The following is a 26,184-nucleotide window of genomic DNA, read 5'->3' on the forward strand; positions in this document are numbered from 1 at the left end:
GGATGTTTTCATGGATTGGTTCGTAAAAGTCTTTCAAAAAAGTAGAAACCACCGCGCGCTTTGCAGTTAGGAAGTAGGACGCTAGTTAAATTCACCGAAAACATAACCTGTGTTTTGAAAGGTACATTTTTGGGCCATGAATTTACCTTTTTGTTGAAATAGATAACGTATTTCCTGCAAACAGAGGACGCCTGAAAGTAAGTTTCTTCTTCTTTTTTCTGGAACCAGAGATTTTTAACGGTAATATATCGTGTACGGTTGACGTGTAGGAAAGTTTGTTTATTGTAATTGTGTTTGTTAAACGGCTTAATTTTTTAATTTGTATTTGTTCAGGTGAATAAATGAAGTGTCTGAAAGTGGAAGAGTACATAAAGCAGACTGGCTCCGCCGAAGAGACGCGACGTTTAACCCAAGAACTACAGGTTAGAGAACGTGACTCAGCACACAGGTCAAGAGCGCACACTGAAGACTTAGATTTGTATTTTTAGTGTTTCTTCAATTAATTATTTTCTTTATTTGTTTTGGTTTTAATATTTTCGAGAATGTATGCTTCTATTATCTCCTGGGTATACATCCTCCTGACATCGATATGTTGATGTGTATATATCTGAACATTAATAATAAAATAAAAACATCTGTAGTAGATAGAAAGAAAGAAAGAAAGAAAGAAACAAAGAAACAAACAAAGTCCCAAAGGAGAAATTCAGGTGTCCGGTAGCAAAACACACAACCACACACAACAAACAGTAAAAAGACAGTTCACAAAATAATATCAGTTCATATCAGGCAGGTTCATTAAACAGCCTGATAGCTGTAGGGACAAATGAGTTCTTAAAGCGCTCTGTCCTGCAGCGCAGTGAAAGGAGCCCATTACTCCGTGAGCACCTCTGACCAGACATCGTGTTGTGCAAGGGATGTCTGGGATTGTCCAGGATGCTCTGAGTCAAAGCCCTCATTCTCTTCTGCAGCACAGATCCCAGAGAGTCCACCCTCCTCCCGTTCACAGATGCACATCTCTTAATCAGTTTGTCCAATCGAGTGCAATCCCTCGTGGTCATACTGCCACCCCAGCAGACAACCCCATAGAAGACAGCACTCGCCACAACCGACTGATAAAAGAGGAGCAACATGTCAGTACATACATCAAAGGACCTCAGCTTTCTCAGGAAGAACAGCCTACTCTGCCCTTTCTTATACAGAGCATGAGCCTGCTCCGACCAGTCCAGTTTGTGGTCAAGGTGCACACCCAAGTACTTGTAGGAGTCAACCACCTCGATTCCCCCTCCATCGATGATCACTGGCTGGTGGGAGGACTTCCTACTAAAGTCAATAATCATCTCCTTGGTCTTTGATGTGTTCAGCACAAGACCATTGTCCCTAGTAGTTAGAATTTTGAATTTTAAGATGGCATAATGATGTACTTTAAATTCCAAATATGCACTCTGACATTGTTTTGTTTTCTTCAGAAATATGTCCGCTCTCAGCTTGGCCTCCAGGGCCGGACTCTGTGTGATCGTGTCATCAGGGCCTGTAACCATCAGCTTGGAGTTGGACCTCCAGACGTTGAACACATTAGTCTGTTGGTGGAATTGGTCGAGCTGTGTCTGTGTGGATATGATCGGTGTGTGGGAGCTGAAGCTCAGAGCAGTCCTCTGTACATGGAAAAAATCCTCTTCCACATTGTCAAGAAGCTAAGCTCCCTAAAGGTTCCTACTCTGTGCAGTCATGTTGCTGCTCTGCTTTTGAGCAGGCTTCCCCCAACACTGCAGGTCTGAGGCACACAATGCATGTCTCACAGAAGTGTATTTGTATTTTTTTACTTTAACTATGCGTGTTTGATCCACAGGTCCAAGAAGAGCACTGTGTTCTGGTGCGAAGCTGCTTCTCTGTGCTTTGGAATGAACTATCTGCTGCCAAAGACGAGAAAGTCCTTCATCCTCAAAAGAGACTCTGCTGCCAGTTGCAAGCTTTGAGTTTCCTCCTGTTGGACATGGACGCTACGGCGTCGTTTTCCTCCAAAGCTCCAAAGTACACGGAGGAGGCCATTCTGGAGTTTGAGAGTAGCTGTGGATCTGTGATGCAGGAGGATGCGTTGTTTCTTCTGCAGGAAATGCACAAGCTTTTCAACAGAACAGTGAACTGTGTTCAGGGCTGCCGGGGAAGTGAGGCAAAGCAGCATTTACCAACATTCATTCTTTTCATTCTTTCTGAGATGATGCTGCTTGCAGTGAAGATGCTCTGTAAAGCTGGTCACCACAGCCTGGCGGTTAGCTTCTTGAGTGAGATGGAGGTGAAGGTTTCTCAGTGTGTTGGTTATCCGTGCACACCACTGGTGCTGGGTAAATGGGGAGTAAAAGTTCATTCGGAGATAACCTCAGGCAGACAGAATGGCCAGCCGCTGACAGAGTGTGCTAGAGTGCTGAGGTCTCTCTCGGTTGACCTGAGTGGCGTTGGGGGGCGCGCTCTTCTGGAGGCGTGTGGTCTCGTTTTGTGGGCTGTTGAAAGCAGAAGTGAGAAGGGATTGAGTGGACCTGTGCTCCTTGCTTTCTATTCTTTTCTTGAGGAGTACCAAGAGTATATACTAAAAATGTTAGACAAGGTTTGTATTTTTTGTAAAGAAAAGCTTTTCCCAGCTGTTAAATAAGATCTCTTTAGTAGTTTTTTTTTTTTTTTCTCCAGACTTTGTCGAAGCATTTGGACAGCAGGAGACTGCAGCAGACCCTGTGCTTCAGCATTTACCAGAGCTTTGTATTTGCTTATGAGAGCATGCTGGCATCGCAGGTGAGAACAATACTTGATGGCGAAAGACTAATTCACCCCTCATGATGCTAGCGTTTGGTTGTAAACACGTCTTTACTCTAAAAACCTTTTCCCAGCTGGAGGAGCCGGACCTCCTGCAGAGAGTGCTGCTCTACTGCCAGTCTACAACTGGACTGCTGATGAAGGAACTTCAGAAGTTGGCCAATGAAAATCTATTCACCAAAGCAGGTTTTTTAATATCGTCTGTTTGGAGGTTCTGCCTTTCAGGGGTGTTGTGTTTCATTGGTAGGACCTTTTGTGTTGCAGTGGTTGCTGTGAGCAACATGGTATGTGGTTTGTACAACCGTCACCTGTACGATCAAGCCTTCACCATAGTGGAGATCCTCTGCAAAGATCTCTGCCAGAAGCACGCCGTTTCATTGTCTGTTGATAGGGTGAGTGTCAAAAACATTACTCCTCAATGTTGGCTAAACCATTTTGCAGAAACGTGCTGTTATTTGAATTTGTAAATTTCTGATATAATTTCTGATCTCCATACGTGGTCCACGAATATCAACTAACTTTGTGGCAATAGGATGCAGTCCAATTCTTTTACCTAAATGAATACAATCTACATCAGGGGTCGGCAGCCTTCACCACTCAAAGAGCCATTTGGATCAGTTTCCCACAGAAAATCAAACACAGGGAGCCACAACAGCCTTTGGAAAACCCGGTGTTTCCAGTGAACGGCAGCATTTCACTTGTTTTTAGAGTTTGTGAAGTGATGTTCATTTTTATTTGTATCCTCTGTCATTTCATGGGTTCAGATGAGAAACTTTTCCAGAGAGTCATCAGATCTAACAAATTTGTGGTCATTAACCAGCAGTTAATCTGCTTCTCCCATAGATTTTTGTCAACAAACAGACTTATTTTCTCATTGGGATCAGGATGTTTTTGGGCATAAACTGTGTGTTTATTCTGGGATGTCTCTCCACATTTGATATTTTGTTGTTTGCCAATTCTTTATTATATATCAATCATACTGGTAAAGTTGTTGAAGGCAAACAAATCTACCCAGTTGCCATTAAATACCGTAAATTCCGGACTATACAGCGCACCCGATTACAAGCAGCACCCACCCATTTTAAAGTGTTTAACTAGTTTTGTACATACACAAGCCGCATCAGAGTACAAGCCGCATGTATTGGGCAGCATGATCATCCTGACAAATCACATCCTGATTCCTAGGATAAGTGTGACTCAGTAACATACTGTGGCTGGGCCAGCCTTGCCTGAGGCTCATGTATTTAAGTACACCCACATCTGCCTAACAGCATGGACCTCTACTCTGTTCACAAGTTTCTCAGTTATGTTTTTTTTTTTTTTTTTTTTGTTTCTTTTACTTATTGACAATCTAGGTATCATACATAAAATTACAAACAGTAACCATGTAATCAACATTACATCCCTCAGTTATGATGAGGAAACTTACATCCGCGATCCCCCATTTCCCATGAGTCTTAGGGGCTAAAGGCGGGGCCAACGCCCGGCTTGCCACACTGTTGTACGTGTTTAAGAATGAGCAAGTATCAGCAGTGCATGGAGGGGTGAACGGGAACAGCTCTCCTTCCACTTGTGTCGCGGCAGCGTTATGGGAATAACAGGGCTGGTTAAAAACACACACCACTAAAATAAAGCAGCGGCGAACTTCTGACGCGCGCGCCTCAGCGCGGCGCGCGCGTCAGAAGTTTCCGTCCAAAACAAACAAACACGCCTCTGCGCTCCGCGCTCGCCAAGCGGGCTCCTTGTCTCCCCTTCCTATCCGAAAATCTCACACGGCGGCTGTGAGCTTTTTAATGCAAAATGCCGCTCAGTCCTTAGAAACCGTGAAACGATCACGTGGATTTGTGTTTCCAGTTGTGTCCCGACAAAATAAAGGCTGATGTTATTCACACATATTTACGTGCAGCCAGCCGAGTCACTATGACTCAGAGGTAAATACACTTCTGAGCATGCGCTGTTCTCTCCTTCACGCAGCTGACCGGCTTTTCCAAACCCGTTGGTGATGGTTGATTTTTTTCACGCTGCTTTTAACTTGAAAGCTTCATCATATTGTAGCGGCGATCACGTGCACGTTGGGTCTAATGGCACCAAAGGATTCTGGGATGCGGCAGGGCATGCGTGTTTCGTTTTGTTGAACCATGACTGAAGTGTCTTAGACCTGAACTCAGGTCCATGCTGTTTGGCTGCTTAGAGGTGTGTTACAAAACTAATAACTCGTGCTTGGTGTTAGACAGAGAATTCAAACCATCCACCGAGTCTGTAAGTGCGAACATGGCGGCCGTCAATTAAATCCATAAATTAGCCGCGTCACTGAATAAGCCGCAGGGCTGTAAGCGCAGGAAAAAAGCAGCGGCTTATAGTCCGGAAATTACGGTAGACTGTTTTCCTCAGGAATTTCCATTTTCTCGAAATTCTCCATCCTTATCCTACCTGGGTCGGAACATTGTTTGGATCTCACGCCGGCGGGAGTCGTGGCGGTGATGCGGGATGATAGTTTAGATTTTTTTAATCCTAATATTTAACCGCTCCAGAGACGAGCAGCTCACCTGGTTCCGACCCGCTCCTGGTTCCGAACCGCTCCTGGTTCCGACCTGCTCACAAAATACAACAGGACGACCCGGCGAGGTTCTGCATCATGAGGCCTTTATCCACTCAGCTGCAGGTTGCCGACTCCTTATCCAGATATTTATTGTTCTTTTGGCATTAAACCTATGAATGAAAATGCCTTTTTAAAAGAGACATTTTGTTATTTTTTTTCTTCTTTTTTTTTGCAGGCCCTTTTTATTTTGAGCAATAAAACCAAAAAAACAAACAAAGGACAGAACAACTTAAAAACATGACATAAAAACCTGTATTTTGTGTATTTTAGAGTGTTCGGTTCTCTGTGGTTAAATAAAAAGTTTGTCCTATTAATTTATTTAGCTATTTGAAGTGCTGTGAAAAATTGTTTATCATATTTTTAGTGAACACAAAACTGTGGTTCACCTTCAGCCAATTGGAATTGACCTGACTTAGTAGAAGCAAGCGTGTGATTGGATGTCTTTTGGTTTACATCACGTTTAGAAAAAGACAGTGACAGAAACACAACAGGAAAAGAAATCGATTATTTAGTTCTGGGTTGATTTTATACCTCTTTACCAACGTAATCTTGTTTGTATCTATGGTTGTTACCGCTGTTACTCCCAGTAATAGATGAATTTTTGAGACGTTTCTGCATCCTTTACGTCCCTAGTTTTAGATCTGGCTTTACTGCTTGTGAATAATGCTGTTGAATTGTTGCCGCCCAGTTGAATCGACCCTTCATGCTGGCTGTGCAAACGTCTCGCCGGGCCGGGCAGCTGGACCGAGCCCTGCAGTGGGTGATTCTGTGGCTGAAAGCTCTTGGAGACAACATCACCACTCACATGTCCGAGCCTGTGTCTCTTTGGGTGAAAACCAAGACTGATGCAGTCAATAATTCTGATGAAGACATAAGACTCAGGTAGCAACAAGTCCTATGATGAAGAAATGTTTTTTTTTCTAGTTGAAGTAAAGCCCCTCCTGTCTTCCCTCCCTTGTTCTCCTGTATCGCGATGGTTCAGAACGTTGCGTGACGGCTTTGGTGCTGATGTTCCTGATGAGCAAATCATGCTTTGCCTTTTGGAGGAAGAGTTGCGTACGTACAAGGAGTTGCCAAGAGACACAGCCCAAGAGCGTTACAACACTCTCTGTGATCTCCTGGACATCTGTAATGAGGAAAGTTCTCACAGCCATCGCCGTGCTCTCTACCTCTGTGAAATGGCTCAGGTTGTGTGCTTCCAGGACTTTGGAGAACACACCGACTGGTAAGAGCGTTTCTATGTATTTTCCATAATTTACTAATCAATACTTGGTAGAATGTCTTTTTCATTTTATGCCTTGTGCCCCTATGTTCACACCATGGGAATGAAACTGATCCTCTCTGGCCATGTTTGCTGGGCACTAAAATGATGGAAATCTCAATGGTTTCCTTTGTGTCCACACAGTGCTGCAGTTGATTTCACGCGTGAAGCTCTGCGTCTGCTTGGAGACGAGGTCGAGACTCCGGAGAACTCTGACAGACTGAAGGATGACAAAGCCCACGCTGAACTTTGGCTTTTTATCTGCAGTTTGGAGAAACATCTTCAAGAGGTGATCCGCCTTTGATCATCTGAATTTTCATCATTCTCTTTGTATTTCTCCTAAGCAATCATTGAGCAAATTTTGTTAAATATCTTTTGGTGACTAATTGAGATTTTAAAGTCCCGCTCTGATTATTTTTTTTGATCTATTTTCAAAGTGTTCCCAGTGGTTTTGAAATACGTTTTTAGCCAAAATCCAATAACTTGCGGCGTTTCCTAGGACATAGTTTCTGCAGAGAAGCAGAAGTTCATTAGAAATGCACCTCTGAGTTGTGGGCGGGACTTCAGGCACAGTAGTAAGCCTCTGCTTATGGCACGATGCGATATTAGTGATCAATATTGCGATGACAAAATAACTTGTGATACATGGAAAAATAGCAAAACAACCAAAAATATTTTTATTTCACTGCAGCATTTTAATTTAAATAAGAGTCGACATAACTTAAATTACACTCTAAATCAGTGGTCACCAACCTTTTTAACGCCACTGACCGGTATGACGTCACACTCAGTTTACGCGGACCGGATATTACCATGTAGGCGGATGATTATGTCAGTGTTTTTCAACCAGTGTGCCGTGGCACACTGGTGTGCCTTGGGAGATGGTCAAGTGTGCCGTGGAGAAATTGCCCTCATTCACTGATCTAAAAACATTTCCCATCTCCAGGATATCAGCTCTTTGTTCATCCAAACAGGCCCTGATAAAACACTGAGGAGTTAGGAATATCAAAGATCTTAAAATTACTTTTTCTTTGTGTTTATTTAATTCTATTAAAGACATTTTGATAAGGATTACGTTACCGCGATTTACCTGCAGCTATGACAGTTTGCGGAAAAGTCCCGTCCCTTTAACTGTCTCCACCAATCATTCTTGAAGGCTTAATCACATGTCATCAGTCTGACCAATCAGAAGTGCTTAAAGTCTTCACTTCCTTGTTCTTAATTCTGCTGATAGTCGCTCAGTTTTAACAAAAATACCGGCTAAAGCTCTTCTTTAGCGGTGTAGCTTTCCACAGAGTCCGGTGTCAGACCGTGAAACAAGTGGACAATACAATAAATCTCAGAGACGCCAGTCTTTCTGCAAGTTTTCGGCACTTTTCACACTACATCTCCCATGATGCATTGGCTTAAAGAGCCAGTGTCCCAGTGCACAATGAGTTGTCCTTGCGAAACGCCTTGAAACCCCAACAAACAAACAGTTTCTAAATTTTTCTAATTTAACTTTCATTTCATCTCTTAGAAAAAACAGCCGCAACTTCTTGCTTTTCCGGCCACAATTATCACAAAAATACACGTGAGATTGCGGGCGGGCGGGGGGGGGGGGGGGGGGGGGGGGGGGGGGCTGTCGATCAATACAGACCATGAATTTCTGTTTTTTTTTTTTTTTTTTTTTTTTTTTGGATGCTGGTGTGCCGCGGGATTTTTGTCAAGGTTAAAGTGTGCCGTGGCTCAAAAAAGGTTGAAAAACACTGGATTATGTTAACAAGACTACGATGAAGGAGGAACAGAGACATAACAAAACAAACTCTGAGCTTTTATTTTGACAAGCATGACATTGTACATTGCTCAGGTCTCATCATCCTCTCCCCTTCCCACACTCGTGGTGCAAAAATGAAGTACTGTCTATCAAATGTAGCTTTCTTTATTTTGGAAGTGGAAGGCTCCTCTTCTGTCTCCTGGCTGGCCCCTTTCCATTTGGCAAAGAAACTTTCCAAAGACGTTTGTTCTTTTACTCATTTTGTTAACTCCTGGGTTTTATTCTAGCGGTAACCTATTACGTGACCGACAAGAGCGCCTTGGCCTACGTCAAGGTGACATAGACGGATGGAACAGAATTGGTCAATTTTTCAAAATAAAACCTCTTTCAGATTCCGAAATAAATAAAATGGATGTAAGTTATTTATTCTTTCTGTGCGGCCCAGTACCAAATGACCCACAGACCGGTACCAGTCCGCGGCCCGGGGGTTGGGAACCACTGCTCTAAATGACCCTCGTCTACATAAGAGGCGAGGATCTAACATAAAAGAGCTTCAAAATAAATAAAAGTGCTCCATCCGATTTGTCAAATGCATTGATGGATTTATTTGATTGGTTGAATATTTCCAGCTGACATAAGATTGTTTTAGCACATTTAAAGTTATAATTTGTTGCGATTTTCGCCGTCTTTTGCGATATTTTATTTAGCATGAAACGACTACAATCTTTTTAAAAAATGTATCTTTGTGGGTTCTTAATTCACCAGGGTTTGAATAAATAAAAACTACAATTTTAATCTGAATTTTCTTTATACATGTCCTCCATCAGAAAATGCAACAAGAACAGGTTAAAAACACAATTTAAAATGGGGTGGGCCTTCAAATTATAATGAATATTATACCATTGATTCAAAAATGAATGCTCAATGGTGAAACCAACCTGCTGGTTTGCCTTAATCTGGATTGCTGTTGAAACTGTTTTTGTCTTTGATCCAGGCCATGGAGAATGAAAGGAAACAGAGGGAGCTGCGTGAACAGACGCCCGGTGTGAACAGTCACATTGGGAACAATGATTTTGATTTTGAAGAGAAGCAGAAGATGCATGACAGCAGTCTGGTCTATGAAGGTCTCCATTTTAACTTGGCTGCAGAGAAAAGTAAGAGTGCTACTTTCATCTATTAATTCATGTAAATGGTCATTTTTACTGAGTAATCTACACGTCGTTCAATAAAAACCATAGCAAACTACAGTAAAATGCAACGGACTACTCTGCAAATAATATCACGTTTAGCTCATATTGTGATCTCAAATTTTCCTATAACCATTTATATGGTTCAAATGTGGAGTCAAATTGAAAATGATGGTTTTTGATTTGAGGGCGTCCCGTTCGTCTCGTTTTAGAGTTGTGCCAGCCGTTGGAAAGAGCTCTGGAAATGTGGTCAGGTCTAATCCAAAGTGGAGCCCAGCCTTCTGTTCGAAATGCTAAACAGACCTGTAGCTCTGTCGCTGTGGCTGCAGCTCTCTTCAGACTCATGGGGAAGGTAAGGAATGACTCCAAACAAAATCATTTTTACTGTCAGTTCCTACTTATGGAATCGCTCCCCTTATAAAAAAAATGGCATTTATCTTTTATTAATAATTTGGGAAAAAAGTCATTATTTTTTAGCTAAATCAAATGTACCAGTAAGTTGTCATTTCCTTCTAAATGTTTTTAAGAGATGATCTATAACTGTCTGAATAAAACCTAAAATTTTACATAAAGTGTTAATTATTGGTTTTATTTATGCTGTCACACATGTAAGAGCCAACAGTTGGGTTGTATTTTAAATGATTGTTTTTCTTGTATGTAGCCGCTAAAGGCTTTGGAAGCGTACCAATGTGCGGTAGAGTTTTACCGTGGATCAGCCGATGCTGTGGGTTGTGCCAGTGCCCTCTGTCAGTCAGTCAGCATCCTCCTGGATCTGGGCAGCCCACAACTGGCTTTGGTAATACACCGTTCTATTTTGACTGCTTTGATAAAGTTGTTTTTTATTTGTACCGCCCATCATTTTTACTGGTTTGTATTTTGGATTAAAAATCACTTGTATATTTCCAAATTACTTTAGTCTCAGCTGGAGGAAGCAGAAAAAATGTTGGCTTCAATTCCCTCTGAGGGACCTTCCTCCATCTCAATGCTGGTCATCTTACTAAAAGCGCAGTACTTCTACAGTACTGGACAGGTAGGTTTCACTTACAGTGGGTCAAAGAAGTATTGATCAGTCATTGATCCTTCAAATTTCCCCATTTAAAAAGATGTTTGGTCTGTGATGTTCATCATAGAAAACACTTCAACTGTGAGAGACAAAGTCCAGGAAATCGGTTTTTTAAAGAATGTAGTTGAGCTGAAAATAAGTATTTATCTTCTAGAAACAAACAAAAGTTATGTCCTTCACAAACCTGTTCCTCCTTCTTAAAAAGCTCTTCTATCCTCCTCTTGTTGCTTGTATGTCATCTGTTTGAACTGGTTATCAGTATAAAACCTTAAACAGTCAGATTCTCCACCATGAAGGCCAAAGAGCTGTCGAAGGACACCAAGAAAATGATTGTAGACTTGAACAAGACTGGAATGAACCAATCTACCACCACCAAGCTGCTCAATGACATTCTGGAGCAATTATTAGATGTTTCTCTTTCGGCTTTTCCTGTCAGGGGTCGCCACAGCGAACGAGTCGCATGGTAAACTTGCCAATGTTTTACGCCGGATGCCCTTCCTGACGCAACCCTCTCAAAGCAACCGGGCTTGGGAACAGGGAGAAGCCCGGAGTCGAATCCTGGTTTCACGGACGGAAGGCGCCGCAAACCAGCACGAGCTAAACCGGCTCCCTCTTGGAGCAATTATTAGACTAAATACAAGATCCCCTACAATCTCCCTGGAGCTACAGGAAAACGGTGAAGAAACAGCCCAGAACTACACAAGGGAACACGCACAGTAACAACGATTACTATGGGAACAAACAATGTTGTCGTGGATTCAAATGTGCAGAGCTCCAAAGGTCCCCCTGCTTAAGCCAGAACCTGTCCAGGCCCATCTAATGTTCTCCAGAGACCATCTGGACAATCCAGAGGAGTACTGAGAGTACTGAGGAGTACACACCTCTGGCTGTGTTTGAAGGAGGATCAATGCTGAGTTACATCCCTAGAACACCATACCCAATGAGGAGCATGGGGGCGTAAGCATAATGCTTGGGGCTGCTTTTCTGCAAAGGGGTCAGGGTGACTGAGCTGTATTAAGGAAAACATGAATAAGGTCATTTATGGTGAGATTTTAGACACAAACCTCCTTCCTTGGATCTCCCAAACACATCACCTGGATTGTCATTTTACAGTTCTGGAGTGCTCTGGACCTCCATCCAATAGAGAATCTGTGGAGTTGAAAGTCTTTGTTTCTAGCAACAGCCTCAAAACATCACAGCTCTTGAGAAGATCTGCATGGAGGAATGGACCAAAACAATACCTACAGTGTGCTACCTGCCTAAGACCTACAGGAAACCTTTGACCTCCGTCACTGAAGAAAATGGTTACATTACAAAGTATTGAGGGGAACTTTAGTTATTGGCTGAATACTTATTTTCTGCTCCAATATACACATTTCTTTAAAAATCAAACATTGGGATGTCCTGGAATCATATTTTAGATTCTGCCTCACAACTTAAGAATTTGAACATTACAGACCAAACTCAGCTTTTTAAATGAGACAGCATGCAGTATCTGAGACTGACAGATACTTTTTTGCTTTCTACTGTTTCTCACTTTTTTCTTCTTTCTATTTTGGCAAATGTCAGGTTGACCATGGAGTTCCTCGTTTGTGTGAAGTCCTTAAAGTAGTGAGTGATGTAAAACAGTCAAAGAAGTGGTACTTACTGCGGGCACAAACGCTGCAGCTCTGCAGCTCTTATTTAAATTTGGACACTGCTCAACTTCCGCAAACACAACGGAGCCTCATCACACAGCACGGTCAGTGCTTTACAGAGTTTTTATGGCGATTGTGGAGTTTATGATTTTAACTCAAGTCTACCTTCTACCCCTCAGGCATAAGTACACCAGACACTGCTGTGTACGAAGGTTTGAAGCTTCTCTGCAGCCTGCTGATCACCTTGGTGGGGAAAGGTCTATATGGTGCAAATGGCAGCAGTTCAGATGTGCGCTTTATTCATCAAGGTATGTTTGCTTAAAAACAGCCAAATTCTATTTGAAGTTGTTTTCCTTCAGTCTCTATCAGAGAAAAGTACTTTTTCTGTTATCAGAGATTCTGCTTTTTCTAAGTTGGGGTTGTGTATAGAAAGGCGTTGCTTTGTGTTTGTTTTGTGACGCCACTTCTCTGGTCCACGATCAGGAGACAACCTGCTGCTGAAATGGCAGCTGCTCTCAGAACTGCTGGGCTGCTCCAGGAAGATGGTGGCGCTACGTAGCAGCTGCGGCGCCGTCAGTGACGCCAGACTTCAATGCCTGGAAGCACTGAAACTGGCAATCAAGCTTCAAGCCCTAAGCCAGTATGTATTCACAGGAAGATGTGGAAGGGTGTGCTTTCCTTCACTGAACTGCTGTTTTCCTCTCTGTTTGATGTAGATGTGCAGAATTACTTGTGATCAAGGCCGAGCTGGAGCTGATGCACGAGGAAAGAGAGGAATGTAGGACAGATTTAGACTTGGTCAAAAACCTTCTGGAACAGTGCACAGGTCTGTGAATGTGCAGATAAATAAGTCCAAATGGACATTGTGGGATTTTTGGATTGTCTAAAACTTCTCTTTGAATCTGTATTCATCTCTTGTTTTTTTTTTATTCCTCCGTCTTTCCCCTTCAAGACATTACTGCTCAGGTTCAGAGGACAGATGTGAAAATCAAACCAAGGAAAGGTCGTCCAGCTAGGAGACCTCAGTCTCCTCTTCCGAACACGGAGGACGATTTAAAAAACATCCTTAGCACCAGGTGGATGAGCAAAGATGCTGTGGTGGAGGATTCAGCCAACTCTCCGCCTTTCAAAGCTCTCCCTCACAGCTGGCTGTCCTCCCTCGGGCATGAAGCCGGTTGCGGGTGTCCATGCTGCTCTCAGCCCTCACTGGGCCGTTGCACTGCTCGCTGGGCTGCAGCCCAGGCAGATCTGGTTCTGAAGCAGGATCCCACTGACGAAAGAGTCGGTTTTAAACTTCACTTGACAACTTTATCTCGATGCAAGAGCGTTACCAACCAACTCAAAAAGAGCTTGTCTGAGCTGTTTCCCTCACGCCTGAGAGCCAAAGATGACTTTAAACCCTTACTGATGCAGGATGTCATGAGCCGTGTTTACCTGAGCATGGCCCACGCCAGGCTGGGGATGAGGCACAACAAGTCCTGTGGGTTATGGCAAATTCTGGAAGCTGGCCTAACATTTATAGATTCATTGCCCTCTCCTGCTCTTAGCGCTGTAAAAGCAGGCATTTTGGGAACTAAAGCAATTGCGTCACTAATGATCCTGGCTGCCCAAAACAACCGTAACCCTGAGGAACTCTGTTCAAGCGTCTGGACTTGGAATTCACCTAAACCGTGTCAAGATGCTAAAGCTAAGGAACAAAAAGGGGTTTCTTCAGCAACAGGCAAACGGCAAACAGAAACGGGCAAAAATTCAGCTGTTCCAGACAGAAAAAAGGAGCCGAGGAAAGTCAAAGTCCTCAAACCCATAATTCATGTGACCAGCTCCTCCTATAAAGAAAAGTCTCTGCTTCCCATGACACCAGTAATGACAATGTCTAAATCCTCTACTGGAGACCTTGGCTCTTTTGACTTCAACGCGGTGGTCCCTACACTGACTTGTACCCCAATCCAGAGGGTGAAATGTCCTCCATCGGGGCAGAAAGGGTCAAGAACTTGCCCAAAGCTGCACTTTCATGTGTTTGAAGAGTCTTCACCTTTGCAAGAGAAAGTCCCAGCCGTGCCTGCTGCCCCTAAACGGACAAAGAAATCCCGTTTTAAGGTGGGCAGAAAGGTTTTTTGGTTATTGAAGATGATTGTCTACTATTATTACCCAGAAATGCTGCTTGTCATAGTGACTTGATCAAACCGCCTCATCATATTCTCTCTGCGTTGTTTGAACACAGGTGGAGTTTAGTGATGAAAGTGATTCAGAAGCTAAGATGGAAAAAGAGGACAAAGAAAAAGGCAAGCTTCCAAGAAAACGAAATACTAGAAAAACCGGACCCAAACCCAAAGCTGCCCCAGAACCAACTGTAGAGACGATCCCACCCAGGAGGCAGGCGCAAAAGAAAAGAAGCACAGCAACATCTTGTGCTACTTCCTCTGAGGATGAGGTTCGGCTTCGTCTGCCAGCTTCCACCAGACCTGGAAGAACAAGAAAGCAGCCGTCCAAAAACGTTGAGGAACCAGATGTAATGAGGACCATCAAAGAGGAAATGAACGAGGTTTTAAACATGAGCATCGAGCAGCTGAGAACATCAGACACTGAGACTGAAGCCTCCAGTCAAGGTACAAAAACAAAAAAACAGGTTTGAATTAAAGAGGTTTGATGGCTTTCCATCTTTCTAATGGAACCGGGTAGTTTTTCAAAACCTCAAATTACCTTCTGCTGTTTCCTCAAAGCTCTGAGAGGATGTGAACAAAGAACAGACGTTTGTTTACAGGATGTGATTGAAGAATATTTACAGACTTGAACATGTTTCTTTTCTTTTAGATGTTGATTTTGAGGTGTTGCGAAGGGATGTTTGCTGTAACCTGGAGCGAGAGTTCTGTGGAGTGAGGAGCAGAGGTCATCTCAGAGAAGAGTTCCAGCTCCACGTCTCACACACTGACAACAAGCCAGGTGAGCTGAACTGAAATCACTTTTGAACAATGGGATCACATGAACACGTGTGTCCGGTCACCAGAGGAGCTAAATTGGTTTTGGACCAAAATGTGGGAAATGCTGATTTTGTTTGAATGCTAGTATTTTATGTTTAATATGAGTCAGATGGAGGGATTTTTGTGTCATTACTCAAAACAATTTGTACTCGAGAGAACACGAAGATGAAGGTGGATGCCTGTGGTTGAACGTGGCGCTGGCTGTTTCAAACACAGAGGAGATGGAATTTAATGAAATGTGAGCGTTGCGCTTGGAATAATGGCACAAAAATCCCTCCATTTATTTACATTTATTTGTGTGCAACCAAGCACAAAAACGGATGGAAATTCGTGTTGGCCACGTAATCCAGCCAAAATGCACAGTGCTGCAATAACCCCAACACCCTAATTGAATGGTCACTTCCTTATAATGAACAGCATTGAGAATATTATCCAGATTTCTATTTTTGCTTCGTTTTCTTTCATTAATGTCCTGCAAGTTGAGTCAGAACAATAGAAAATAATTGTTTTCCTCACTCATTTCCAGCCCATCTCTCTCTGGAGGATGTTCAGTCGTTACTCCGCTCAGCCTGGTTGGCTACTCAACACTTCCCCTGTCCCACCATCTACCCAACCCTTTGTGGGCTTCTCGCTTTGACTATGGGACAGCAAGACCCTCTAACTACAGCTATGTTACACGCTCAGTCCTTGGGAGTCACAAGTCGGCACCGCACATTACGGCATTTATTCAGCTCTCTCCAGTAAGGACCGCTTTAGCACACTCTGTGTTAATGTAGAAAATGTTTTCTGTTTTATCCGAACGTCCTGCTACCATTTGGAATGTGTTTGTTTGGGTTTTCATTTGTATTTCATTCCGTAAAGTTCATGTGCGTGTTGGTCATGCAATTTTCTGACTCCGAAACAAAAAAAGCAAAAAAAAGTTTATTTATTTTTTCCTGCACACATTTCTAGAGAAAATCTCGTTTTTGCTGTCACTGTCTCCCTCTGAGAGAAACACCAGGGCTCTGATTTTATTGAATATCTCAGCAATCATGATGGAACTTTATCATTATGACCAAAACCATTGCTGTAACAGTTGCCAGAGAAGAGCAGTGGGGGGGGGGTCTCTGTGCAAAACACCTGGGCTTTTGGAAAGTAGGTGAAAGTCAAAGACAAGAAACTAAATTTGTTTTCTGAGTCCCACATAATTTAGAAACATGTATGGGGTGCCGTTTGTAAAGCTATACAGTCACATATTAAAAGCACTAATTTGGGTTATTTAGCCTGTTGGAGAGGAAAAAAACAGGTTTCATTTTTCAAATGCATATTTTCACCCTTTTTAATTTAATTTATTTGTAAATGTTACATTTACTATTTAGTTAGCAAGCTAAGTATTTAATTTTAAGTTAAAAAAAACATTTATAATTTTATATAAAGTTAACAAAATAAATATTTAGATCTGACCTAAATATTTATTTTCCAAACTAAATATTAAAGCTTTATAACTAAACATGTATTTTTTAAATACATTTAAGTCCAAACTAAATATTTAGACTTTTAACTAAATGTTTCGTTTGCAGCTAAATGTTTAAGTCCTAACTAAATATTTAGCTAACATGCAGATTACCTTGCTGATAAGCGGAAATGGACTATCAAAATCACCAGTCGTCCTGGAAATGAACATAAATGACCCTTTTTCTCTAGTTGTTATCTGGTATGAGGAAAACACACTTTTTCTTGTATTTAATATCAAACAGACCATTTTATAAATGTAGCTTCAACACTTTGATTTCTTTGTTTTATAACAGACGCCTGAAAAAGGCCTCCAATGAGTTGACAGAGAAGATGGACTCTCTGAGTCTGGATGAAGGAAGTGGGACAGTTTCCACTCATCCTGCTGAACACAAGTTGAGTCTAATGGAGCGACTCTTTTCCTTTCCCACTGTCGACCCGCCATCTTTCCCTCAGAAACACTGCCAAGACCTTACTGACCAGATTCAGTCTCTTCCTCCAGGTATATTTTTTTCTATCTTTAAAAAAATACATATTTCTCCTCACAATATGTTCTTCACATCCTCCTGAATAAGGGAGCAAAGAATTCTGTTTGGAATTGTGTTGGTCCTGCAGCCCCATCTTATGTCTTCTTAGTTTGCTCTTACAGACATTTCAGCTTAAAGTTGTAACAATTAGTCTGTAGCAGCACAGAGGACAAATGAATGAAAAAAATCCTGATTCTTTTGTCGAGAAATGAGGTCTCATGTCCCAATCCCGTCATCTTTTCATCCATTTTCAAAGACTTCCCAGTGGTCTTTTAATTACAATGATACCGTTTTTAGCCAAAATCGTTAAACCTGTGTGGTTTTCTAGGACAAAGTTCATCAGAAATTCCTCTCTGAGTGGTGGGCGGGACTATAGTAAGCCTTCCCTCATTTCCCACAATCCCTTTGGATATACTCCCTCCAGGGAGCGTACAGCTCGCAACACCAACCTATCATTAGCAGTGCAATAAAAATGGTAAGCAATGTCGGAGCGATCCAGAGCCCAGCTCAGACAAGAAAAACAAAGCTGTACGGTGCATTGATCTGTTTGTCTGCAAGTGGATGATCAGAAGGGAGCGGAGCAAGCAGCTTGTGATCTGCCCACTATGGCAGCTGCGTCACAGCTACAGGGTTTTTTTTGTCTGCTCCTGATTCACAATAATTTGATTAAAGAAATACTCAGAAATGCAGTTTTAACCTTAATTTTCTCTATGCATGTCCTCTACCATCAAAAAAATAAATGACACAAGAACATGTTAGAAACGTCAAAAACACACATTTTTTATTGGAGTGGGCCATTAACAGTGGAATCTAAACTCCATGTTGTGACATGTTGTTCCATGTGGCAGTAATGTTGGTTTAACAACGTGAGATGAATGTCTGAAAGTGCTGCTTGGTTTCGATCTTCTCCTCTGCAGGAGTGACGGTGTGTCTAATCTCAGTGGTTGGGGTCAAAACCTTGGAATTGGAGAACAGTGTGATACTGACCCGTCTGGAGAAGGGCTCTGCACCGGTCACTCTTCACATCTCCACGTCTAAACAGCAGGTAAGACCCCCCCCCCACCAGAATGAGCGCTGATTGTTTCTGCATTTGGTTTGTTTGAATGATCAGTTTGGTTCAGTTCAGCAAACAGCTGTGAAGATCATTCAGAGCCGTTTTCTCCCTCTCTTTAGACCTTTTTTGCAATCTGAAATTTAGACATTGCGGTGGTGAATTTTGAAATAGCTTGTGAGATTTATGGTGTTAAAGCTTTTGACCTTTTTCCCTCTTTGTGAGACTTCTGTCGAACACATTTTGCAAACAGCGAGTGAGTCGTTGGTCTCAGACACGGTAACACAAGCCCAGAGGGCTCCGCCATGTTGCAGACAGCTCTGTAGTGCAGGCGCTGAGAGGTGACGTCACTTACATGCGACAGAAGCTTGCAGGATGGGCGGGTGAGCAGACACCTTGCTGGCACAAGTAAATGCAGAGTTGTGGGGAAGCAACGACAGTTTAAGCTTTTATTTATCGGTCCTTTTTCTCTGCAAATTTCTTTTCTTATCGGAATTATCAGCATGACGTCATAATGTCCTTTACCGGCCGATAATTATCGGTATCCGATATTATCGTGCAACCCTAGTTCTGTGTAGTTATTCCTCATGAAGGGCCTGCAGAAGCTGAGAAAGAAAAGTTTTGATTGTTTCATCTAGTTTTTCATTTATAATCTGTAACCATTGCCAGTGTCTCAGTTGGTATAAATGAAAAGGTTTTTATCTTTCTAACAATGACAGGAATGGAGTGTAGTCGAGGTCTTTGAGGAATATAACAATTCTTTATTTCAAAGCAGCAAACCGTTTAGAATTCAATGTTCCAAACCTTGTTGCACAACTTGGTTAATTGTAATGTTTGTGTAAAGGTTTTAGCTGCTAACGTCAGCCTCCTTTTTCCACCTGCATCTATGCATAGTTTGTTTTCAGATGTAGGAAGCAGGAACTATTGGAGCTTCAACAGACCTGTAAAATGAATTCACTGAACATTAACAGATGTGCAAATTCCAGCTCACAAGCAGCAAGGGAAGTCTGCACTTGAGTAGAATAGAAATGTAAAGCTCTGCTTAATTCCTGTTTAAAATATTCTATTTTACAGAAGAGATCTTAACAGGCACCCAACCTCAAAATGCAAATCTGAGCTTTGATATCTAGGACGCTGATTCACTACGGAAAAAGCCGGAAAAAGATTTTCTGTTGATCTTATCAAGGTGGAAATGTTTTGGTTTATCTAAAGCGATTCACCTTATCAGAGCAAAAATGGATCTAAGTAGTCTTTATTTTCTCCTGACTTTTGGCTTCCTGATTGTTTGGAGTTAGTGAGCACTAGGCCTGCACAAGTAATCGCAAATTTAGCGTTATCGCGATTTCAAGCAGTGTAATATCCATATCGCAAAAGTCAACGAAAATAAATGGTTTCCTTAAATGTGCGAAAACAATCTCCATGGCAACTTGAACTATTTAATGAATTGAATAAATCCATTTATGCATTTGGCCAATCAGATGAAGCTTTTATGTTAGATGTTGCCCGAGGGTCATTTGGAGAATAATTTAAGGTTTTTTGACTCTTATTTAAATTAAACTTGTGCAGTGAAATGGAAATGTTTTTACTATTTTTGCTATTAATTTATCGCAAGTTACATAGTCATCGCAATATTGATCAATAATATCGCGTATCGGGAGTTTTCCTCACATCGTGCAGCTCTAGTGAGCGCTCTTCCTGCCCATAGACAATCTTTGTTACAATCACAACCAGCTATTCATCCCAATGCTGTTGTGTTTCCTGTTTTGTTTTTTACACAGGAATTTAAGCTTTTCATTAACCTGTTCTGAATGTTTCTGCATTTTGTTTGTTTGAATAGATGATCAGTTTGGTTCAGTTCAGAAAACAGACGTGGAGATCATTCAGAGCTGTTTTCTCCCACGGTCCATGTCTAGACCCTTTTATGCAATCTGAAATTTAGATTTAAGGCAGTTCCTATAAAAACCTCCAATATTATGGAATTTAGAACAAGAGTATGAGTTTACCTAAATACACATTTTTAGTGCTTTTCCAGAGCAAAACGTTTCCTAGTACCCTTTGTTCAAGTCGCATTATAGACTGTTTCACTGTGGATCAGTGTAACTTTTGTGTGAAACACAAAGGTAATACAAAGTCCATTAGGTCTGAACTGATGCCACCTCAAATTGACTGAAATTTTTCAAACTTGGAGACAATCAGATCAAACCCTGTGAAAAGAAAACACTGAAACTTTAGCTTAAAAATTGTGATTTATTAAAATAAAAAGGTCAAATTATTCATTTCTTGCTCTCAGTAGAGGCAAATCCTGTATTAATATGATCAATAACTGTCGGCATTACGGAAATGATGAAATGCATAGATATAAGAAACAAACAAAGACACTTAAGTCACGTTTGCTTAGTTAAATATAGTTATATTTAACTAAAGTCAAGTAGAGCTTGATTTACTGCTTGAAAAGGAGTGGGAAGAAGTTTCTCTGTGCAATTTTGTGTTTTTTTTTGTTTGTTTTTTTCTTTTTGTACTAACCCACTGTGTTCTGTTTCCTGATTTGCTGTAGACCTTGTCAATCAATTTCCTTCGTGCAGTGTTCCTGTACAGAATGCATTCAGCTTGCAAAAATGTCTTTGACTTATTTTCTATGGTTTCAACGAGAGAGAAAAGTGTGAGACTGTTCATGTCTGTCTGAGAAAAGTGGATTAGTGTGTGAGGAGTTTCACAGCCTGAAACCTACAGGATTATCGTAAAAAGATAAATAAATTAAATCTATGTATATTGCGAGTAGTTTTAAGAATGTAACTCCCGCTATAAATGAGGGAACACTGTACCTACTTTTCTAAGAAGTCACTTTTTTTTTGTCATGTTGGACTCCTATCTGCTGTTCTTTTCTTAATGAACCTTTTCACTCTGACAGTGTTGTGCTGTTTCTTGCAGATCAAAATCCATCAGCTGCTGCAGGAAATGGACAGCATTCTAGCAGAACAGAAAGTTGTGAGCTGCGTGGCAGAGAAGGCGCTGTGGTGGGAGGGGCGTCGGGCTCTGGACTCCAGAGTCGAGGTCAGTTGCAAAGACCTGCATGTACTTTTGTGATTAGAAATGATCCAAATCACTGATGTGGGAAATTGTTGATGAATTTTCCAAACCTGAAACCTTCAAACGTGGGTTGATGTTTCAGCACCTGCTGAAGGAAATGGAGGAAGTCCTTGGATGCTGGAAGAGCTTTCTTCTTCCTCTTACCAAGGATCCAAAGCTCTCTATTCAGGCCCAGCTCGTCTGTAGAGCTCTATCTGCAAGAGGAGTGACAGTCGGTGTGGAGATGCTGAAGGTGCTTTTTTTTTTTTTTTTCCTTTTATTGGTTTACTCGAGAGCCTCCCCCCACTTTAAACCTTTGACTCCTTCCTGTCTTAGGCTGTGCTCTCAGCAGCTCCTGTGCTTTCTGAGGAAGATCTTAAAAGATTTACACTCGGACTTTCGCCTAAATGGGACAAGGAGTGTGATCATCTTCTACAATCTGCAATCTCACAGCTGTTGGAGAGGGAGGAACCCAAAGGTCACGTAGTTCTAATCCTAGACAAGGTTGGTTTATTTCTGAAAGAAACTGAACTCTGCAGTACGCAGCGACTCATGACTGTCAGAATGAAAAGAGCAGCATTGATGATGCATCTAAATCTGCTCTGCGTTTGACACAGTTTCTTCAGAAGCTGCCATGGGAAGGCATGTCCATCCTGAAGACCCAGTCTGTCAGCCGAATGCCGTCTCTGCACTCACTGCTTGGGCTGAACATTCAGAAAGACGTAACTAAGCTGGAGGGATTCGTGGGGATGATGTGATTTACTTCCTCACAGTTTGATTTATAGTCTAATCAGGTCTCTCCCTTTCAGGCTGATTCTCAGTCTGTCTTGAGCTCTGGTGTGAACCCCAGGAAGGTGTTTTACGTGCTGGACCCTGACGCCAACTTAAAAAACGCCCAGGATCGATTCAAGGACTGGTTTTGCAGGTTAGTCCATTAATACCTGCAAATCTGCAATCCACTGGCTCACATTCAGTTATAAAAACAAAAACAATAATGGATTAGATTTATCAGCGCTTTTCCAGACGCTCAAAGCGTTTACTGAGTGTCCATTATTCATTCACTCCTCATTAATACTTGGTGATGGTAACTGCTAATGTAGCCTCAGCTGCCATGGGGCAAACTGACAGAGGCGGGGCTTCTGGTACGCACCTACAGCCCTCTGACCATCACCGGAACATTCATACACATTCACACACGAGTGGAGCCACACTGAAGGCAGGCAGGGTGAAGTGTCTTGCCCAAGGACACAACAAAAGCTGAATGGCAGAAGCAGGGATCGAACCGCCGACCCTTCGTACCGGTCTTTTATCTTTTTTTTCTTTTTTTCTTTTTTCTTTCAGTAAACCAGACTGGCAGGGTGTGTGTGGTGTTCCTCCTGACTCAGGCCAACTCGAGGAAGCTGTTGCAATCAAGGATTTATACATGTGAGTATATGTTTGTACTGAAAGCAGGTTGGACCAAACAGAAATAAGATCATCAGACTGATGTGTGATCACTGATTCAGTTAGTCACTGAACCTAGTGTTGATTATTGATCTTTAAAATGTTGTGATTAAAGAAAAGGAATCTGGTGCAACTTTAAATTTAATACAGACACTACTCCAAATGTGTGTTTGTTTACAGAAGTAATAACGCGGTCTAGTATCAAACTTCAGTCCTCGAGGGCTGTTTCTATTTAACCCCCACCCTTCTGGGTTTTTATTGCCAAATCACCTGAACCAGGGAAAAGGTAGCAGGGACATCAGAAAAATCACCAGTGCCCCCCACCCCATAAGGTCAGGAGTACCTGCTGGCTCCAAGAAGCCAACATCCCATACGTCGATCGCCATCAACCAGTTAGTCAACCCATAAGAACCCCAAACGTAACTAATGTAGAATACTCCATTAACCAAGTGGAGCACTCAACACTTTCTGATAGTTTTCTGTTGCACTGATGTCACCATGGGTTCTTGCAGGTTAAGTTATAAACTGACCAATGACATACGTCAATAAAAGAAGCTGGTGCCCGCCAGCCCCCACTTCCAGCATTCAAAACGTTTGACTGATTTCGTGTTGCCTGCTTCCAGTGGCAGGGGGTGTGGCTTTCCAACAAGCTCACCCCTGATTGGCTAGATGGGTTGCCATAGAAACTTTGACTGAGACCAACTCGGACAAATCACTGCTTACTGATGTCATCTGGTTCCAAAATGGCGACTGAATTAACTTAATTTTATTGGAGCTGATCAGGATAGAAGATTTATGTAACTTTGGCAAACTGAATGCATTCTGCACAGGAGACGCAGCACAGAGAAGATTGATTGACAGTGGTCAGCAGCCAATCAGGGAACAGAACACAATGCACTAAAATTCAAAACAAAAAACATTTGCAAAACAGGGAAAGGTGAATTGCGATACTCTGTAAGGAGGGAACTCTGTACACTGTAACCTGTTGTATTTTTGTAAATGTAAGTAGAGCTCCAGACTTGATGAGCAAACTAAATGGTAGTTTTCAGATCTTTTGTCGTTTGGTTTTCCTCACACTTTAGTTATGTGGGCCACGGTGCCGGTGCAAGATTCCTGGACAGCCATTCAGTCCTAAAGCAGCGGATGAGAGCCGCCTCTCTTCTCTTTGGATGCAGCAGCGCTGCCTTGGCTGTGAGGGGCAACCAGGAAGGCCAAGGCATACTCCTCAACTACCTAATAGCAGGATGGTAAGTAGCCTTCTCGGGTTGTTTACCTCGTTCCATGGTCCATTAGATTAGAGGCCTTGTTAAAGACCCACTCCAATGAAAATTGTGTTTTTAACATGTTCTTGTGGCATTTTTCTCATTAAATCTATGAAAAAAAATTAAGTTTAAAATTGCATTTCTGAGTATTTCTTTGTTCAAACTGTTTTGAATCAAAAGCAGATGAAAAAATGCCAGTAGAAAAGCTTGTAGTTGAATGAAAACTACAATTGATTATACTTTAATTTAAACATGCTAATATCCTTCATAGAAACACCAAAGGCCGTGTATTTCTGACATCATAATCAAATCTATTAATCTGCTTTATATTTGCGATAAGCAATTTAACCAGAATAATGTGATATCTTTATTTTGTTCATAGACATGGAACATTTTAAAACATTTCAATTTGATTTTTAAACGTCACATTTCCTCCTCTCGTTCTTTAATTTCTAAGTTTTCTTCAGTTTATGGGAGACTTGTTTGTTGTTTCTGTTTTTTAGCCCCTTCATTTTGGGTAACCTGTGGGATGTGACTGATAGAGACATTGACCGCTTCACCAAAGCCCTGCTGGAGTCCTGGTTATCTGCGGGGTCGGGCGCATCTATCCTGGAGTTCATGGCTTCATCACGTCAGGCCACAAACCTGAAATACCTGATAGGGGCTGCACCTGTGGTCTACGGCCTTCCAGTTCACCTGCAGTAGGACTGAGGCTGCAAAGAGGAAGTGACATTATGGAGTCATTTCTTTTGAAGAAATGTTTGACTTTTACTAATGTATGACTTGTATTTAACTCAGCTTTTCTATTTTTAACTATTTTTAATATTGAAAATGATTCCAATAGGTTTGTACAAATGTTTTTAGCAAATGATTTGCTTTTTTGAATAAATGTCTTCATGCATATTTTGCTTGTTTTCCAGAGGTTATTAAGACTCCAAAAACTAGTATTAACACTGTGGGAGCAAACTTGATTCTCTGAAACTTTCTTTATAATTCACTTTGGGATTAATACAGCATAAGACTAGCTGATCTGGAGCAGGGAAGATTGGGTCTACTTGACCTTGTTGATCAGATTTAGGGAGAGATTAGTTTAATTTTCGAACTACATTTCGAGTTCCGGCTTTAAAAGTTGTTTGAAAACTGGTTGTTATTGTTTAACACCTGAGTGACGCAAAGGACCATCATGCTACCCAATTTGCCTTCATATGCACATCTGAGGTGACGACAAATAAAAACTTTAGTGTAAGAGCTTGAAAAAACAAAGTTTAAGGAAGACTTGCTGTAAACATTCTGAAATGGCTCTGCATCAATGTTGTCTACATTTGTAGATTTTTTCTCTACTTTGTGTTACTTGAATATTGACAAATCTAATTTTTAATCTGCCTATGAAAAAGGAAGCAGGACGTCCTGAAAAAGAGGGGAAAAGTCTTAATTTGGTTCTTTTGAGTTTTGGTAGAATTTGCCGTTTTTGTCTATGAATAAGAGTATAAACTACGCTTCAAACCTCAGGTAGCCTACCTTAAGATTTAATTCCTAAATCCAAACTTCAAAGCGGGTGATGGCATAAAGAAAGTAGTGTCAATTTTGTCTAGAAAATACTAGGTCATTAATCTGCATGTTTCAATATTGAATAAATATTAAGCAAAAATAGAAAGTTCAAATATTTGTCACAAACACACAGTATGACATGCAGCCAAATGCTTCGTGTAACTGATATGCAAACTAGAACAAGTATGGGCCCCTATACTTGACCCACAGACTGCATGGCAGTTGTTCAACCTGCAGATGTAATTGACTAAATTAAAAACCAGATTATTGTACGTTTCCATGGTCTCTTATCGTAATTTTAATCTTCTTTCTCTTTTGGCTTTTCCCATCAGGGGTCGCCACAGCGAATCATCCTTTTCCACCTCACTCTATCATGAACATCTTCTACCCTAACGTTAGCCAACTTCATGTCCTCTGTTAAGACATCCATGTATCTCCTCTTTGGCCGTCCTCTTGCCCTCCGGCCAGGCAGCTCCATCTCCAACATCCTTCTACCAATATATCCACTATCCC

The 26,184-nt window shown here is 41.7% G+C and overlaps 1 protein-coding gene across 1 annotated transcript; it reads left to right on the forward strand.

The window, feature by feature from the left end:
- Positions 1-25,026, forward strand: espl1 (extra spindle pole bodies like 1, separase). The gene is made up of 32 exons (XM_004068567.5): positions 1-197; positions 334-422; positions 1,467-1,769; positions 1,847-2,599; positions 2,680-2,781; positions 2,877-2,988; positions 3,067-3,194; positions 6,090-6,283; positions 6,384-6,626; positions 6,807-6,951; positions 9,413-9,572; positions 9,818-9,957; positions 10,267-10,401; positions 10,522-10,635; positions 12,238-12,409; positions 12,485-12,613; positions 12,789-12,945; positions 13,022-13,131; positions 13,258-14,402; positions 14,527-14,911; positions 15,117-15,245; positions 15,810-16,023; positions 17,071-17,276; positions 18,219-18,346; positions 21,281-21,403; positions 21,522-21,671; positions 21,755-21,922; positions 22,036-22,140; positions 22,228-22,343; positions 22,760-22,843; positions 23,944-24,108; positions 24,627-25,026. Exons 2-32 carry the CDS (start codon positions 342-344, stop codon positions 24,826-24,828), a joined length of 6,498 nt encoding a protein of 2,165 aa, XP_004068615.1. The 5' UTR covers positions 1-197; positions 334-341; the 3' UTR covers positions 24,829-25,026.
- Positions 25,027-26,184: the final 1,158 nt, after the last annotated feature.

Source organism: Oryzias latipes, chromosome 5, assembly GCF_053564925.1.
Source record: "Oryzias latipes strain Hd-rR chromosome 5, Olatipes_Hd-rR_3.1".
Classification (NCBI taxonomy): Eukaryota; Metazoa; Chordata; class Actinopteri; order Beloniformes; family Adrianichthyidae; genus Oryzias; species Oryzias latipes.